The sequence below is a fragment of the Limanda limanda genome, chromosome 20 (assembly GCF_963576545.1).
Source record: "Limanda limanda chromosome 20, fLimLim1.1, whole genome shotgun sequence".
Lineage (NCBI taxonomy): Eukaryota > Metazoa > Chordata > Actinopteri > Pleuronectiformes > Pleuronectidae > Limanda > Limanda limanda.
In genome coordinates this window covers 4,637,245-4,653,625 of record NC_083655.1, presented here as the reverse complement: position 1 = coordinate 4,653,625, position 16,381 = coordinate 4,637,245, and the positions used below count along the sequence as shown (strand labels likewise).

Below are 16,381 nucleotides of genomic sequence, written 5' to 3'. Positions count from 1 at the left end.
TTGATATGTTGGAAGTGTGTATGCCTAAGACACAAATGCGTGATGCTTATTTACGCAACTGTTCAAGTTTTACACCTTCAATGTATTTTCAACAGTAACAGTTTTTTTGGTAACTCACCTAGAGTTAGTATTTCTCTAGAGTTAAGACAAACCACATCATCCATCCGTTCTCTATACTGCTGATCCTTGTGTTGTGGGTAATGAGCTGGAGCTGGAGAGGTGTGGTACACCCTGGACAGGTGATCATCATGTTGCAGGGCCAACACACAGCCACAAACAACCATTCACACTCGCATCCACAGCCATTTACATTTTAGAGTCTGAAATGAATCCAACCCGTCTGCGTGTGGACTGTGGGAGGAAGCCAGAGTACCATGAGAAAACCCACTTAAACACAGGGAGAACATGCAAACTCCACAGAAGGACTGGGATTTGAACCAGGAACCTTTTTGCTTTGAGGCAACAGTGCTTATATGTTTAAATTTCATAAATTGAAATTACATAACTATATAATACAGATAATATAATGCAATTTGCGAAGGGAATATTTTGCAACATCTCTTGTAAAATTTACTTGATTAGGAAAATTGTCGATTAACTAACAGCCTCATCAGAACTAAACAGAAGCTCAAGACCTACATCTCTTAAGGGAATAAAATAGAACGCTTGCTGACTACAATGCTGCTTTCCCCTGTTACTTTATAATATTGTATTTTACAATTAAATGTAGATAGACTTTTATATATTCGAAGACCAATGTCGTCTGTATGAATATGAGAATGAAAGGACAAGGAAATGCTTGGACAATCTGAAGTGGTACATAGCTGTTAATATTGAGGTGATATAATATATAGTAATTGTTGATTTTCAATCATGAATACTGACGTCTGTAAATACACACTTAAATATATTTCCCATATTATAACACTCATTCTTGCCAGAAGTGCCTTTTGAGTACTTACTGCTTTATGTACTAATTTCTAGATTTTATTTTCCAGTTCATTCCAGTGAAAAGTCTATGATCTCTTACAGAATTGTGAACTGGGAGCAAATGTTGTGTTTCTCTGACTTAACTGAGCCACTTTATTACATTGTCACACACGTGTGTGCTTTGTAATTCATGTCTTAATCAATTATAAATGTCAAAGTGACAGCTCTAAAACGTATGCACTCAGGCCTTCACTTTGCACCTTGTCCAGGAATAGAACTGCATTTCCGATTAATGAAACTCCCTTTCCTAATGCACCACACCTCTTCAGTCTGCAGTCCAGACACTACTCCCTTCTCTTCGGTGACAGTCATCATCCCCCCCCACCCACCCACACACACACACACACACACACACACACACACACACACCGTTTTTGTGTCTACAAACACACCTGGGGGAGTAAAGCGTGGATCTATGTTTAGCAAATCCTCTCATTGAGCCTCTTCCTGCAGGATGCTGGCCCAGCTCTTCCAGTCTGTTACACAACCCCCCCCCCCAGCTCCTCAGCACCACTGCCCTGTAGCATCTTTAAACGTTGACATCAAATGTCAAATCCCATTACACTTTGTCTAAATCATCATCCTGTGCACAAAAATCCCTACAGGCCTGAAAACGAAATTAATTTACAACCCTTACAATATGAAATTAAGCTTTTCAGCGACGCCCAAGTGTAGCCCCGCCCCCTCCGTTCACAGCATCACTCCGGGTCCAGGGAGCCTCCCTGTCACTCATCTTCTGTGGAGGCACGCCATTGGCTGGAGCAAACGCCCGTCAAGTGTTAAATCCCCTGCTTTGAGGCGTGATTGGCTGAGAGCGGGCCAGTGGGCGGGGCCTGGTCCTGCCTGTGTCCCCGGAGCGTCCAGACGGGCTGAGGGACTCGGGATGGCAGCGAGGGTCTAACGGGACATGCGGACCGGCTGATTCCGGACCAGACCCCCAGTGCTGGTGAGGGTCCACGATACTTTTACACACTAACAACACAATTCAACACATTGCATCACATTCGGTTCGATTCCCGCGGTTATTTCTGCCGGTTACAGCCCCAACTTGGTGCTCGACCCCTGGGCACTAGCTAGCTAACCGAGTGGTCAGCCGGAGCGGACCCCCGGTGGAGGGAGGCTAACACCCGGGCTCTGGGGCTCTGAACCCGGCCTGGAGCTGGGGGTAGGTCCCTCCTCTGGTTTGGGACTTTAAAGGGGTTTATTTGGGGGGTATTTAAATGGTGGTGCCGGTGTTTGTTAATCAGCTGTTGGACGGACACACACCGGGAAACGGGTCGTCGGGGTTCGGGTTGAAATCTGGCAGAAAATCCCGGAACCCGACGTGGATGAGCAGATGTGGGTCAATCCATCGTGACTGGACGCGGCGGTGCGGAACACTGATTGATCGAGGTTGCCATTAGTTCACGCCTGTGTGTGTGTGTGTGTGTGTGTGTGTGTGTGTGTGTGTGTGTGTGTGTGTGTGTGTGTGTGTGTGTGTGTGTGTGTGTGTGTGTGTGTGAATCATGCGGAGATGGGCAGCGTGCGATCATGTGTGTACGTGTGTATTTGTGGATAAATGTCACATGTTTTAAGCCACATAGCAGCACAAAGTGAAATGCATGCCATGATGTTATTTCAAATTCAACTTGAAATCTCATTAAAGTGCTCAATATTGAAATATGGCAAATTAGTAATAGACACTAACACTGTAATGACAGCTTACCCTATATCCAAAGACCCCTCCTCTATCTGTAGCTGCAGCTGTTCACTGTGGGATTTAAAACGTGTGTAGCACATTTTTATCAATGAATACCAACATATACATGTTTAATGTGTCAAATACATGCAACAATCACAATTGTAACCAAAAATAAGCAATCTATCAATTCCTGCAATTGCTAACCTGAAACCTACAGAGGCTGGGTTTATTGTTTGATTGATCAGCGAATTCTAAATCCATGTATTGATTTATTGATCGATGAGTCAGCTATTAATCCGCTGGTGTCACCGTGACGACAGCAACATTAGGTCATGTCTGCATTAAAGAATCCGGTGTTTGAGTCACAATAATCCTGTTTTTAATTTATACTTCATTGTAGGAGACCCACAGTTCACAAAATATTACACTTGCTTGTACGATGTTAATCATACTAGAATATTTATGGTGAATAAAAAAAGGATAGGGCAGAAAACATTGAATATTTATGGTGACATCTTAAAAAGCTATGCTAAAAATAGGAAGGAAATAAAGAATAAAATAAAAAAATTAGTATGATGAATCAGAATCAGAAGTATTTTATTGCCAGGTACGTTCACACATACAAGGAATTTGCCCTGGATTATTGGTGCATACAATGAACATAGAAACATAAAAATGCAATAAATACAACATACATAGGAAAGCAATAAAAAATGGGAAACCAGTATATATTTACTCACTGTTTACTTCTTATTTAATCATGATGGTGCATTTACATAGATTTACACACATACATGTACAGTCTATAACAAACAACAATAAACGGAAACAAATCCTCAGTAGGAACAAGAAGAGTTAGAACAATGCTGGAGAATTAATGGGCTGGGTAAAGATAATTCCATTTTTAAATCTCAATATACTGCACGTCGCAATAAGGTTAGTTTGCCAAATCCCATATTAAGTAATTAAATCAAAATTTATGCTTGTTTCTAATCAAAGTTTGCTCTGAATCATTAGCTTTGTGTATAATTATAGAAAAGATGGTGAAACTTAAAGCCAGGCGTCCAGGCCCTTTTCTGTGCACGTTATGATCCACTATCACTTTTACCCAGAGTGCATTGCAGGTACAGTACCATCAATGTTTTACGACAGAGTAAAACAAGGAGACGTTCCTGGACAGGCACGCTGTCACAGCAGAATCTTTTTTCTTTTTTCCCCTACCTCATATTTGGGGCAGTGTGACCTGACGTAATCCACGCTGCATTATTCATAACCTCGGAACAAGCAAAACAGGCTGCAACACAAGAAGCTGTACTGGGCTCATAAATCTGTAATGACTCCCTCTTTCAGTTCTTAATGGAGTTCTCAGGTCTGTAGTAAAGGCCTCTCCTGGGGGGGAAGTGGGTTTCACTCTGAACTTCAACCCTCCGAGGATCCCAGATGTTGCTTTGCTGCTGAACAGGCTGTTTAGATGCTGCTGATGGGACGCTTGAGAGGCTACCTGGTGTGTTTGCGTATGTTTGTTTGCCTGTGTGTGCGTGATGGGGTTGTAATAATTCATCCAAACACAAAAGACCGACAATGAGCACAAGCTAATGTGCTCTCTGATGCCGTGGGTGAGATGTTTGAGGTTTGCTTTCCCTTTCACACTCCTGGGTTGCTTACTCACTTTTTCATGCTTTCATTACAAGAGTATAGGGGGCCTTAAAGAAGGTCGAGGAGGATGAGGAGGAGGAGGAGGAGGAGGAGGAGGAGGAAGAGGGGGAGGATGCATGGGAGAGCCAGTGCTGTTGCCTTGTGAACGCAGCTCTATTGTCCCGGGAACCTTTCAGTGGCTTCCCCGAGGTCCCTGCTCGGACCCCTCCCCCATCCGACACACTCTTTTTTCCCCCCTCACACAAACACACACACACACATAAACACACACACAATCTGTCCACCTCTCAATGTTACACACCACCCATTCTCGCTCTCCCTCGCACTTTCTCATTCACTGTCTCTTTTTTTTGTCACACGCTCTTATCCCATGCACCCTTCCTTTCCCCTCTCTGTGCTCTCCCCTGGTTTCTCACAAGCAGGCCCTCGCCAGCCCCCCTCGCCAGCCCCCCCCCCAAAGCCCCTCATTATTTCGCCTCAGTGATGTGATTGTCATTCCAGCCAGACAGTGAAAGCAGAAACACGCAATCTTCTCATTTGCATCATCTCCTTCCAGTGCAACAAGGAGGGCAGTATTTCCAAAAATGTTTATGCAGAGTTCAGACCCCTTAAATCCCCAAGCCGCTCTTTTGCTCCATAGCCAGACATTATCCACTGTCTGTCGTCTGAGGCAATATGGCGTAATTTCACCCTTTTGTTTCCTCTCTGTGGCGTGAGGCTGTCAGGGGTTTGCAGGGGGGCGGAGCTAGCTGAGAGAACAGGGCCAAATGAGGCCTCTGCAGGTGGTCATTGGCCTTGTCGTTCAGAAGGATTTACAAAGACTAAAATATTAGATTAGATTAGATTTGATTCAACTTTATTGTCATTGCACAGTACAAGTACATATGCAACGAAATGCAGTTTAGCGTCTAACCAGAAGTGCAAAAAAAGGCAGTAAAGTGCAGAGTATTGTGCATATTAAAGTGAAAATGTAATAAATAGGATCTGTACAGTAGAAATATATATGGAATATAACAGTATTAACAGGAATTAACAGGAATTGAAAGATATAGGGACGATGAATACACTATGAGCAGGCTAAAAATATAAATATATATAAATATGAATACACTATAGGCAGGATAATACAGTATAAAAAAAACAAAGTAACAGTCAGTGCAATGTACGAATGTTCAAATGTTCAGTGGTTGGAGGAGGGGGTGTGGCAGTCCAAGCCGGGGTGGAGGGGGGAAGTATAGTCATACAAATATAGATATTGTGTCATTTTTATTGGTTAATAAGAATTTTAAACCCTATTTTCTTGTGCTCATTAATTTGCTCCTCCAAAGCCCAAACAGAATGACTTGTGTTTCCAGTACCTGTCGACTATTATTAGCCTTCTGTCAGACTGCCAGAGCCTGTGTCTTTCCAACCTGCTTTTCTCTGAAGTGATTTTTCTATTTTGTTTTGGCGTAGCTGCACAGTAAAAGCCCTGGAATTGCTAATAAGCATACAATTATTTGATTGGCAAGTCTGAGAATAACATGTGAAAGTTTCATTAGTGGAAAAAGGCGTGTCTGTGTGTGTGTGTGTGTGTGTGTATGTGTGCATGGATCCATCTGTCTCGCTGTTTTGTCCTCCTGGCTGCTTCTTGAGCCGTAGCCTCATTGTTCGTGCCAAGTGTTTGGACAGGAAGGAGAGATGTGACACTGGGAGGACCAGGAAACAGTCCAGACTGAGACCACAAAAACAGGAAGCAGGAAGAAGAGCCGATAAGATGGCGGCTTCACTTAACCCTGGGGTTTCTCTTTCTTCTTGAAGGACATCATCTGTAGACCTCTGAGCTACAGAAGGGTCGGAGGGTCGGATGGAAGCTAATCATGGTTTAATTTCCGAGCTTGATGTTCAAAGTTTCTGCGATTATGGGCTTAGATGAAAACATTTCTGCTCTTAATTCTCCCAAATGACTGTAGCCCATAACCAACAGTGTTGTTTGGCGTTGAACACGTCCATGAATCTGTGTTTGTGTTTCCAGCTGGGCAAGTGACAAGCCGGCCTGGGATTAGCTGGCACGCTGGCTTCTCCTATCCCTAATGCTTTAATCTCTGCTGGTCACCACAAGTCTTCTGGCTTTGGACACTGTTGATCATCACTGTTGGTTCTCTGTCCTCAGGCTCACCCTCCATAATGTTTTGCTTTTGTTTTTCTAAATATACACCTTACAGTAAAAAGCAATCCAATACGACAACACTACTCCAAACAATATCCTCAAATATGAACTTGCAAGATACAGATTTGCAAATAATTATATGAATATAGAGGTGATATTTTTTGAAGGGTTTTTACAATTGGTTATTAGTTGTCTTCGACTCACGTTCTCTTTGGGACCGGATATAACAATATGTCGAGCATGGCACTGTAACTTATGATATGGGGGTTTGTGATGTGGTTTCTGGGTTAAAAAACCTTGTGCGTGACTAAGCAACTAACTTCTATTGTTTATTTCAGTCAGGCAACTCAATGTATGCCTGTAATTTACCTGGTGCTGAAGCTACTATTCAATCACCAGAAATATAATAAGGGACTATTTTATTATTCAGATATTTATTAGATTATTTATTTGACTTTTTCCGATCAAAATGTTCAGGCTCAACTTTTACAAATAGATATTTTTTTCTTGTCTGATGAGAAGTTTAATATCTTTGTGTTTAAGACTACGACATTCATTTACTTGATATACAGATCAGTCATCAATGAATTTACAAAACAATCAGCAGTTTTATTAATATGAAATAAATATTATTTGCAGGCTTAATACACAATATCTAGCCTCTTATCACAATATTGCTTATATGTATTTCCAAACTGATGATGGGGTCTTGCTCATGGTCGCTTCAGCAGAGCGGATGCTTGTGAACACATTGTTTCTCCATCACACACACTCTCTCTCTCACCTTGGGATCCGTGTCTAACACAGTCTGTGCTTGTTTCCCAGTTTGTGCCAGTGTGCAGCCTCACCATGCCGCTGGTCAAGAGGAACATCGAGCCCCGGCACCTCTGCCGGGGGGAGCTCCCCGTGGGCATCGGCAGCGAGCTGGAGTGTGTGATGAACAACACGCTCTCCTCCATCATCCGTCAGCTCAGCAGCCTGAGTAAGGCCCACACACACACACATACACTCACACACAGACACACACAATGTCGCCTTTACAAGAAGACGCTGCTAACATCTAAAGAAAACACCAAAAGAGCTTTCTGTGTGAACAGAAAAACAGAACCTTAACCTCGGGCTGTGACTTCAGCGTGACGACTGTCCACGCTGTGTGTAGCCTCTTTGTAATAGGACAAGATCACATGCTTGCATCATTAATCCTAAAGCTGAGATTGATTTGGGCGTTGTCGTGGTTACAGGGCCTGGGGTCACTGGGCTAGCAGGCGGCTTACAGCAGCCCCACACTGGAGCGTGGAGCGTTGACATGTAATCCTTTTAGATACTGTAGCTGCGCAGAAATGAAATTATCTGGACAGCTGTGTGCATGTGACAGTGCAGATCTACTCTTTGTGTCAGTGTGTGGAGAACTGTTCTACACTGAATGTTACATTCCCTGCAGATCTGTTAGACGGAGTTGTTACTCCACCAAGGACATCTATCCTCACAGCCCGGTTTCATACCCTGTCAACACACTGCTCTGTAGAGTCATGGGACAGGTGACCTTCGCCCATTTATCCTCAGTTGCTCTCATTTTCCCTCTTTCTCACTGTAAGGAGTTCATTCTTTTTGATTTCAGCGTAAAATCAAACCAGTCCTTCACGCTGTTAACCCTCTACTCTTTGGCCCGGACACACTGGTTTGCTGTCTGTCTCTCATTGTGTCAAGTTCCTGTGTTGGGAGTGGGCCCTTCAGCAGCAGCTGTGGGTTAGATATAAATACTTGCACAGGGCTGGCGGGGTTCAATGGACAGACAACACACACCGTGCATGTGTGTGTGTGTGTGTACGAGCACCATAAGAATCCTCAAGAGAGGTCAGAGTTTGTGGGGCCCAGCATGCCGGCTCTGTGATTCTTCCTTCCTCTCAATATTTTTCCCGCTGCCCATCCTGTCAGCGGGGGGGACAGAAATAGCCTGTAGCATGTGTTAGTGTGTTTTGGCCATAGCATCTTTTTTTACACACAGTTTTATAAACGTAAACAAAGTTTTTAGATGCCTGCTGAAGTTGCTCCTTTCTTTGATCGTCCATTTCCAATAATTTAGAGTCTTGTAGTAAAAGGTTTTGTTCTCTTCTTTACCATGGGATGTGATTGCTGGAGCCTGGAGCAGATCCCATAGTCCTGGACTAACGGGCGTTTCACAATCACAGGTTTGACTGTGGGTTACTTCCTCCTGCTGCTGAGGCCTCCGTTTACCGAACCCTCTTCCACAGCAGGTTACTTTCAAGGGTTAAGAACATGCATGTCCACAAGGACCAAAACAACTCAATGTTTGTCATCCAGTCAAAATGTAAATTGGACCGTCCAACAGATAACAGCACTTTCTTTGGGGTAGGAAGAAGTCAAATATTTTACTTAAGTTACAAATAAGTACAAATAAATAGACAAAGTACTTTCTTTTAAATATACTGTAAGTATTAAAAGTCAAAGACCTTTCTGAGTGAAACCTATTCCCTAGTGCAACAGTCAGGTACATCATTACCTCTGCGGCAAGGGGTTATGTTTGAAACATATGAAAGATGTAGTATTGATCAGGGAAGAACACATTAGATTTTTTTCTATCACCAATTCCCCAGACAATAATTAAAATCAGGGCGCATTTAGTACAGTATTGAAGTAAATGTACTTGGTTACATCCCACCACTGAGCCTCAGTTTCACACAGTGTTTTCTTATCTGCCTGGACCAGCACCACCTTTAGCACATGTGTAGAACCCTGGAGTCAATCATATCTCTTAATTAGAAATCAAAATAAACACTATTGGCTTTTAATTTGAAACCTGATCAGTTCTCCTACGTGCTACTTCTGAATATCTGCATCTCAGCAGCAAGAAATAGTCTTTTCTTCTTGAAAACTAGTGTCACTGACCGGCTACACAAGAATAATATAACAATGATACTTGCTCACTGGCACATCCACAGCAGAGTATTGTTTAATTTCCTGCCTTTTACAGCTGCACACGTATGCACAGTAGAATTTGAACAATCAATAGTCAGATCATTTTAAATTATTCATGAGGAATGTTCTTTATGGAAACGTATGAGGCCTCAATTCCTGCACAGATCCTTCAGACTCTGGTTTCACATTGTGTTACATTACCAAGGTATTGACTGATTGTCCTCGGTCTCTGGGGACTTCACTTGACCCCAGATAATGATTTCTCCTTCTTTCCCTCTGATTTCCCGTCCCTTTCTCCGTCTTTGCAGGCAGACATGCGGAGGACATATTTGGCGAGCTGTTCAATGAGGCCAACACCTTCTACCTGCGTGCCAACTCTCTCCAGGACCGCATTGACCGGCTGGCCGTCAAGGTCACGCAGCTGGACTCCACAGTGGAGGAAGGTGGGTCAGGGGTTAGAGGTCAGAGGCACAAGGGGCAGAGAGTCATTACTCACTGCGGAAGTGTCAGCCTTATGTTTTCTGTATTTTTCCACTAAAATGCATCAAAGAGTTTTCCACCCATAACGTGACTGAATGATGCAACAGGGATAATTTATCTTTGTGACCCTGCAAATGTCGCTTTCCATTAATTTATCTCTTTTTTCCTATCGCCCATTCATTTGTTTTCTCTTCCTGTTTTTTTTCCTGTCAGTTTCCCTGCAAGATATCAACATGAGAAAGGCCTTCAAGAGCTCTACCATTCAGGACCAACAGGTGGTGTCCAAGAGCAGCGTGCCCATTCCTGTCAGAGAAATGTACAACCTGAGTGACAAGCCTCCGCCGCTCAGCATCCTGTCCAAGTACAGGTTGGTGCTGTCCGTCTGTTGTCCTCCACACCCCCCGAGTGATATGTAGGACACAAAACCTCTATCTATACAACTATTAAGCTAACATCTCAAATTCAAACCATACGATTTTTGTACAAATTGGTCAATTGTTAATTAAAATAAAACCGTTTTACTTAAAAAGCACAAAATTCTGGTTCAGTACAAAAAGTCCATATATGGTAGTCAGAGGTTTAATATTAACTCCACAAAAGTCCACAAAAAATCAAATAAGTTTAAATGATCAGTCCATTCAGCTATTGATGCTCAGAGAAATATTGCCCTACACTATAAGGAAGTAACAAAAATGTGATATTATAATAATATACAATTCCGATCCCTTTTTATCTTGTATGGTTCTGCATCATATTTTAATACTTTGGCTGGTCCTGAATCTGTGTGGCATCAAAAAGGTCTGGAAAAAGTCCTAAATTTAACTTGATGCAGAATCCTCTTTAAAAGTTCTCTATTTTCACTAGAGTCTGACCTACATTCACAGTCTTGGTCACTGCGTTCATGCAGTTGTATTTTCCAGTACTTTAGGTGCATTACATATTTAGCGTGACTGGCTCCAGTGGGAATCGAGCTCCTAGCCCTGACAACACTGCTCAGTTATCTCTCTCTACACTTTCTCTATCTCTCCCCCTCTCCTCTTTTTCAGCTTGTCGTTTTCACTCTGTGCATAAGAGCAGAGGATTCCCACTCACGATTTCACCCCTGTCCATCAGCCTCCTTCACTTTTCTTCAATATTCACAGCTTCACGTTTTCCCCGACCCAGTATTCGCACATTCACAAAAATACCACAAAACCTAAACTTCTGCTTAAACAGGGACAACGCGGTGACTTTATTTCATACAGATTTGTTTATACTTACTTTTGTATTCCTCTTTAACATTTGGGTGTCTCTTTCTGTAGGGATGACGACAAGGATGCACTTAAGTTCTACACTGATCCCTCGTACTTCTTTGAGCTGTGGAAGGAAAATATGCTGCAGGACACAGAGGACAAGAGGAAAGAGAGAAGGAAGCAGAAGGTACAGCTCTGTCACAAGCATCTCCCGTATCATCGTATGGTTCAATGTGCCAAGATTACAGTCTATTTTGGTTGAAATTTAAGATTCCTGCCTACTACGGGTGCTGCTCCTCCTCCCTTTTAGAATAAGTTGGACATAATGTAAAAACCTCATCATTTTTAGGGGGTCTTTACATTATGTCCAACTAATTCTAAAAGGATTTCCGGTGCAATTCATTTTAACTCACATAATGAACATAAAACAGCCCTAAGTATCCTACAAATCTCTCTTTGATTTTTTCTTCCAGGAGCAGCGTCGTTGTGTGGACGGGACATTACAGAGGGAGGTGAAGAAGGTTCGCAAGGCGAGGAACCGTCGACAGGAGTGGAACATGATGGCTCTGGACAAGGAGCTGAGGCCCGACCATCGACACACCATACACCGAGACAGAGGGGCTTCTTCGGAGGGCTCCATGTCCCCAGAGAACAGGTGAGTGGACACACACAGTCCCTTGTGTTTCTTCATTTTTTATCTCGACTGGAAACAAGCTCTTCAAGTTCTCCTCGATTGCATCCCTCCTCTTATCAGGGGTCATGGTGCCGATCAGCACCACTACCCGAACGCCATGAACCACGCTGGCCACGCCCACACCTACTCCGGCCCGCCGCCCAGCATCCTGGCCGCTCAGATGGCTGCAGGACACGCGGCTCGTGGAGGAGGCGAACATGACGCCAGGGGCAGGACGATGATGGCCTATCAGGGCGGGACACTGGGCCGTGTTCACCACCACCAGGTCCCTCTGCCCCCCCCGCCCAGCGAGGCTATGAACGGCGGCTCCATGTCTCTCCCGCCTGTGGACTACAGGTAAACATATGAGACAAACTATCACTATCAAACTCTATCACTCTTCCTATTTATAGCAATACATATAATGATTTTATAGAGTAATAGTTTTAATTCTGATTTTGCCGATAAGGAAACGTCCCAATTCAAATCATGCAATCTATTTCCTACATGTTAGTTGTTTCTCCTCCTTTCTCATTTTTAATTCTTTATGTTTTTATATTATTGATTTTGTTAAGTACATTTTTGCGAGAGGAAACAACCGGTTTCATTTCCATCATCTGAATAACTACTGGTTCTTATTTTCCCAATTCATTAAGACGGCTTGATTTACTGCCAGAAACGCAAATGTGATGAAGAAAACTGTAAATCAGTTTGTGCTGAATTTGTTATCCTAGAAATTGTTTTGTATAAAACAATAAATACATTAAAAAGTACAATGGTGCAATAGGAAAATAGAGTATATAATAATGAGTAAAATATATGCAGTATAAGGTACATAATGTTTAAAAATACAAAAGAGAAATAAATGTGACAACTCCTAAAAGAGGGTTTCTCACAGTACATTGGTATTAAATGATGTTTTCACTTTGAGATAATGCTGCCACCTAGTGGATTAGTGTCTCTAAGCAACCCTGTTGCCTTGACTTATGACAGCATCAATAATATCAAGTACAGACTGTGACTGTTTTCTAACCCGTCTGTTTCTGCTCTGTCCTTCCTTCAGTATCGATGGATATGCAAACACCGGCCCTCCGCCCCCTCCCCCAGCTCCTCTCATCCCCTCTGCCCAGACTGCCTTCGCCTCCCCTCCTGGAGGTCCCATGTCTCCAGGCTCCATGGCTGTCGGCAGCTACATTCTGCCTCCACCACCTATGTCTGGAATCCAGTTGGCTCCACCTCCTGGTCCTCCTGGCCCTCCACCCCCTCCCCTTCCAGCTGGTGCCTCCCACTTCACAGCCCGCAAGATTACCTCCTCTGTGCCCGCTGAGGCCGCCGGGGTCACTGACGCCCGCAGCGACCTGCTGGCTGCTATACGTATGGGTAAGACCCACTGTGTGTGTGTGTGTGTGTGTGTGTGTGTGTGTGTGTGTGTGTGTGTGTGTGTGTGTGTGTTTGTGTGTGTCCCATTTTAATGGATCTTCTTTAGAACAACATACCTTTTTCAAACCTTTCTGCAGAACATTTATAGAAACAATGATAGAGAAATATTCATAGAATTGTTGTACAATATTGAATCCAATTTCGAAGCTTATGTGACACTTAAATAACAGAAAAAAAGGTAAAGATCCGGCTTTAGTCAGTGGCTCTGAATATATTGACCATTCTATCTGTTGTAAATGCACTTTAGACAATGTACATAATTAGCTTCATTCTAAAAGCTGAAAAGTTTAAAACATTGATTTCCATTTCTGCTGCAGGCATCCAGCTGAAGAAGACGCAGGAGCAGCAGGAGCAGCAGGCGAAGAGGGAGCCGGTCGGGAACGACGTGGCCACTATCCTGTCCCGACGCATCGCCGTGGAATACTCCGACTCCGAGGACGACTCCGAGCTGGAGGAGAACGACTGGTCCGATTAACACACGCGAAAAAAATACGGGATAATAACCACTGAAGATACACACACAACGAGAAGAAGACACACAACCGGTCGATCTCGCACTCACTTGAAGGAATGCCCACTGTACAACGCCCACGGGTTATCACACATTTTGTCGCTGAAAACACACAAACACACACACACACACACTACTACACCTACACACAATCACATGCTGTAGGTTGATATAAGCTGAAAGGTCCAAAACTGGAAATCTGGGAGTGTATTCAAGTTGCATAAACACTGTAAAGAGACTAGTAATAGACTTTAATGCTGACCACTAACATTCAGTCTGCTGATTATATTTCAAAGCATTGTGAATACACCCCAGTGGATGTTTCTCTGCCTGTCGTAACACTTTAGACACCGCGTGAAGGTGCTAATCTCATGTATAGTCGGAGCTCGAGAGAGTTATAGGAGAATTAGAAACTTTCCTCTTGAGCTAACCAATGTACTTGTCTTTTTTTAATGTTTTTACTCAAACACTTGCGTATGCCATAGATCAGGGGGCGAGTTTTTAACATGTAGATGGAAATAACCGGAGGCGAAGGAGAACCGGACGAGCTGAGTGGCAGCTGCAGTCAGTGGAAGATGGAGGAGCGTCTGAAGGGAGGAGGGAGAATTAGGGCCACTTACAGGTGGAAACAAAGACTGAATAAAATCCTAAATTAAGAGAATAAAGTCCTCTTGCCTGCGTTAAAATGAGAAATGTTGAGCATCTTGTTAAGTTGTGCTATAGTATTAAGTTCACAAATGACAAGTTACTTCTGTTGGCTCCTCAGCAGCACATTATCATGTGAATCAGGACTTTGAAAAGATTGTGTAAGAAACTGTTCCTCTGAAGAAAGAACCACGCTGTACATTACTGGAACCTGCCGATATATTCAAAGGGGCAGTGAAAGTGAAAAAACAAGATTTAGATTTCTTTTCTTGGACATGGCCCTAATTCTCCGCTGTAAAGATGAATGAGAAGGCGATATGTAAAAAGTCTTATTGATCATAAATATGAAAACTGAGCCGTCTGCGTCTGCAATCGCTCACTGCTGTGTGGGAGGGAGGGAGGGTACGGGTGAGGGCGGGGGGGGGGGACGTAATGTATATGCTAGTGTGAGCTGTGTAACCTTTGACCCAGAGAAAAAAATAAAATGCTGAATGAAGGATCCCGGTCGGCTGCCATGTTTCTTTCCTGTTCCGCTGTCGACACGTACCTGGCTTCAAGACTTCAGTTCCCATGGTAACAGTACAACTAAGAGGGGAGTTGCCAGGGAAACAGACGAGTGTGAATAAGGGAGCCGGGGCGAGGATGAACAAATGAGTCGAGGCAGGAGTTTTATGAACAGCACATGTTTGTTTTTAATACAAAATTAACAAGATCTCTCAATTGAGTGAACTAACCAAAGCAATTAAAAAGTACAACTAACACCTTGGAAAAATAGACACCACGTTCACACACACACACACACACACACGTTTGTACAATATCTCCGTTAAGTTAGTGCATGTTGATTATCATCATTAATACGTTTCCTTTTGCAGATACTTAGTAATTTGTTGTGCCATTTTCATCCAAAAAATAAAGTGCATTTCACATTGAAAACTACGCATACGTCTACACAAGATGCTGTGACTGTGGCTCCAACCCCCCCACCCCCAAACACACACACGCACGCACACACACGCACACATTCACAGGCCCTTAAGTGTTTTGATAATTAGCTCTAGATTAGTCACCACCGGAGAGACACCCCCCCCCTCAGTGGAACAGCCCATCGCTGGCTACACACGTTCTCAAACCCCCGGCTGTGTCGTACACGTCTGTGCACGGTGACCGGGTGAAACCATTCAGCAGATGAGCAGGTGTGTGTGTGTACAGAGAAGTTTTACATCCAACATCTCAGTCCTTCACCACTCGTGGATACAAAGCCCTTGTCCACTCGCGTTCAAAGAATAAATTATAATCTCGACGATATTGTTTGGCTGCACCGGGTGGGAAAAACATTCACCAATCAGAGAAGGTCGTGTACCATCTCTCTTCTCTTCCCTTCGTGTGTGTCGCCCAAAATCTGCTCAATCGTCCTTGAACCGGTGCAAACTGAGGCGAGGGAAAGTGAAACCCAACAGAATTCATTCTACATTGGCAGCTGATGTGAAGAAATGTCAGTCGAAACAAATTTTTTTTTTTAAATGGTGCGACCCAACTCATCCCTCTGGTCTGACTGGCTTTGGTAGCACCATGCACGGTGGTATAAAGTCATAAACCCCCCCCCCTCCCCTCTTTTATGCATGCGTTATATACAGAAACAAATGACTCAGATTGATTATAACTACATTCAGGAAAAAAAGGCTTTACAGCGCCGTTAGTATCGTACAACATCATCAGAATCTGAAAGACCGAAGTGGGAAAAAAATAGAACTTCTCAATGAATATAACAAAATAGACTTTTTTTTGTTCTCTCTCCAAAAGGTAAAAGGAATAAAGAGTTTGTGATGGTTTGTGATGTGCCAGTCTGACCTGTTGGGAAACTGCAAGGTTCAGTCTGACACGGTGCACAAGTTCACAGACACGGGCCGCGTTCCAACACTCAGACGTGCTCACTCCCCCCCCCACAAACCTGATCCAAGGACAGAAGGACGAGGACCGGGCGTTC

General features: G+C 43.5%; 1 protein-coding gene across 1 annotated transcript; it reads left to right on the top strand.

The window, feature by feature from the left end:
- The first annotated feature begins 1,867 nt into the window (after positions 1–1,867).
- wasf3b (WASP family member 3b) lies at positions 1,868–14,779 on the top strand. The gene is made up of 9 exons (XM_061093775.1): positions 1,868–1,936; positions 7,302–7,458; positions 9,722–9,856; positions 10,107–10,260; positions 11,195–11,312; positions 11,599–11,780; positions 11,880–12,155; positions 12,862–13,178; positions 13,556–14,779. The coding sequence occupies exons 2-9, from the start codon at positions 7,326–7,328 to the stop codon at positions 13,711–13,713; spliced, it is 1,473 nt and encodes a 490-aa protein (XP_060949758.1). The 5' UTR covers positions 1,868–1,936; positions 7,302–7,325; the 3' UTR covers positions 13,714–14,779.
- The last annotated feature ends 1,602 nt before the right edge of the window (positions 14,780–16,381 follow it).

Bases quoted from the DNA above. Each gene is read 5' to 3' on its own strand.
- wasf3b (XM_061093775.1), top strand. From the start codon at position 7,326: ATGCCGCTGGTCAAGAGGAACATCGAGCCCCGGCACCTCTGCCGGGGG. The intron at 12,156-12,861 runs GTAAACATATGA...TCCTTCCTTCAG, and splicing joins CTCCCGCCTGTGGACTACAG to TATCGATGGATATGCAAACA. The intron at 13,179-13,555 runs GTAAGACCCACT...TTTCTGCTGCAG, and splicing joins GCTGGCTGCTATACGTATGG to GCATCCAGCTGAAGAAGACG.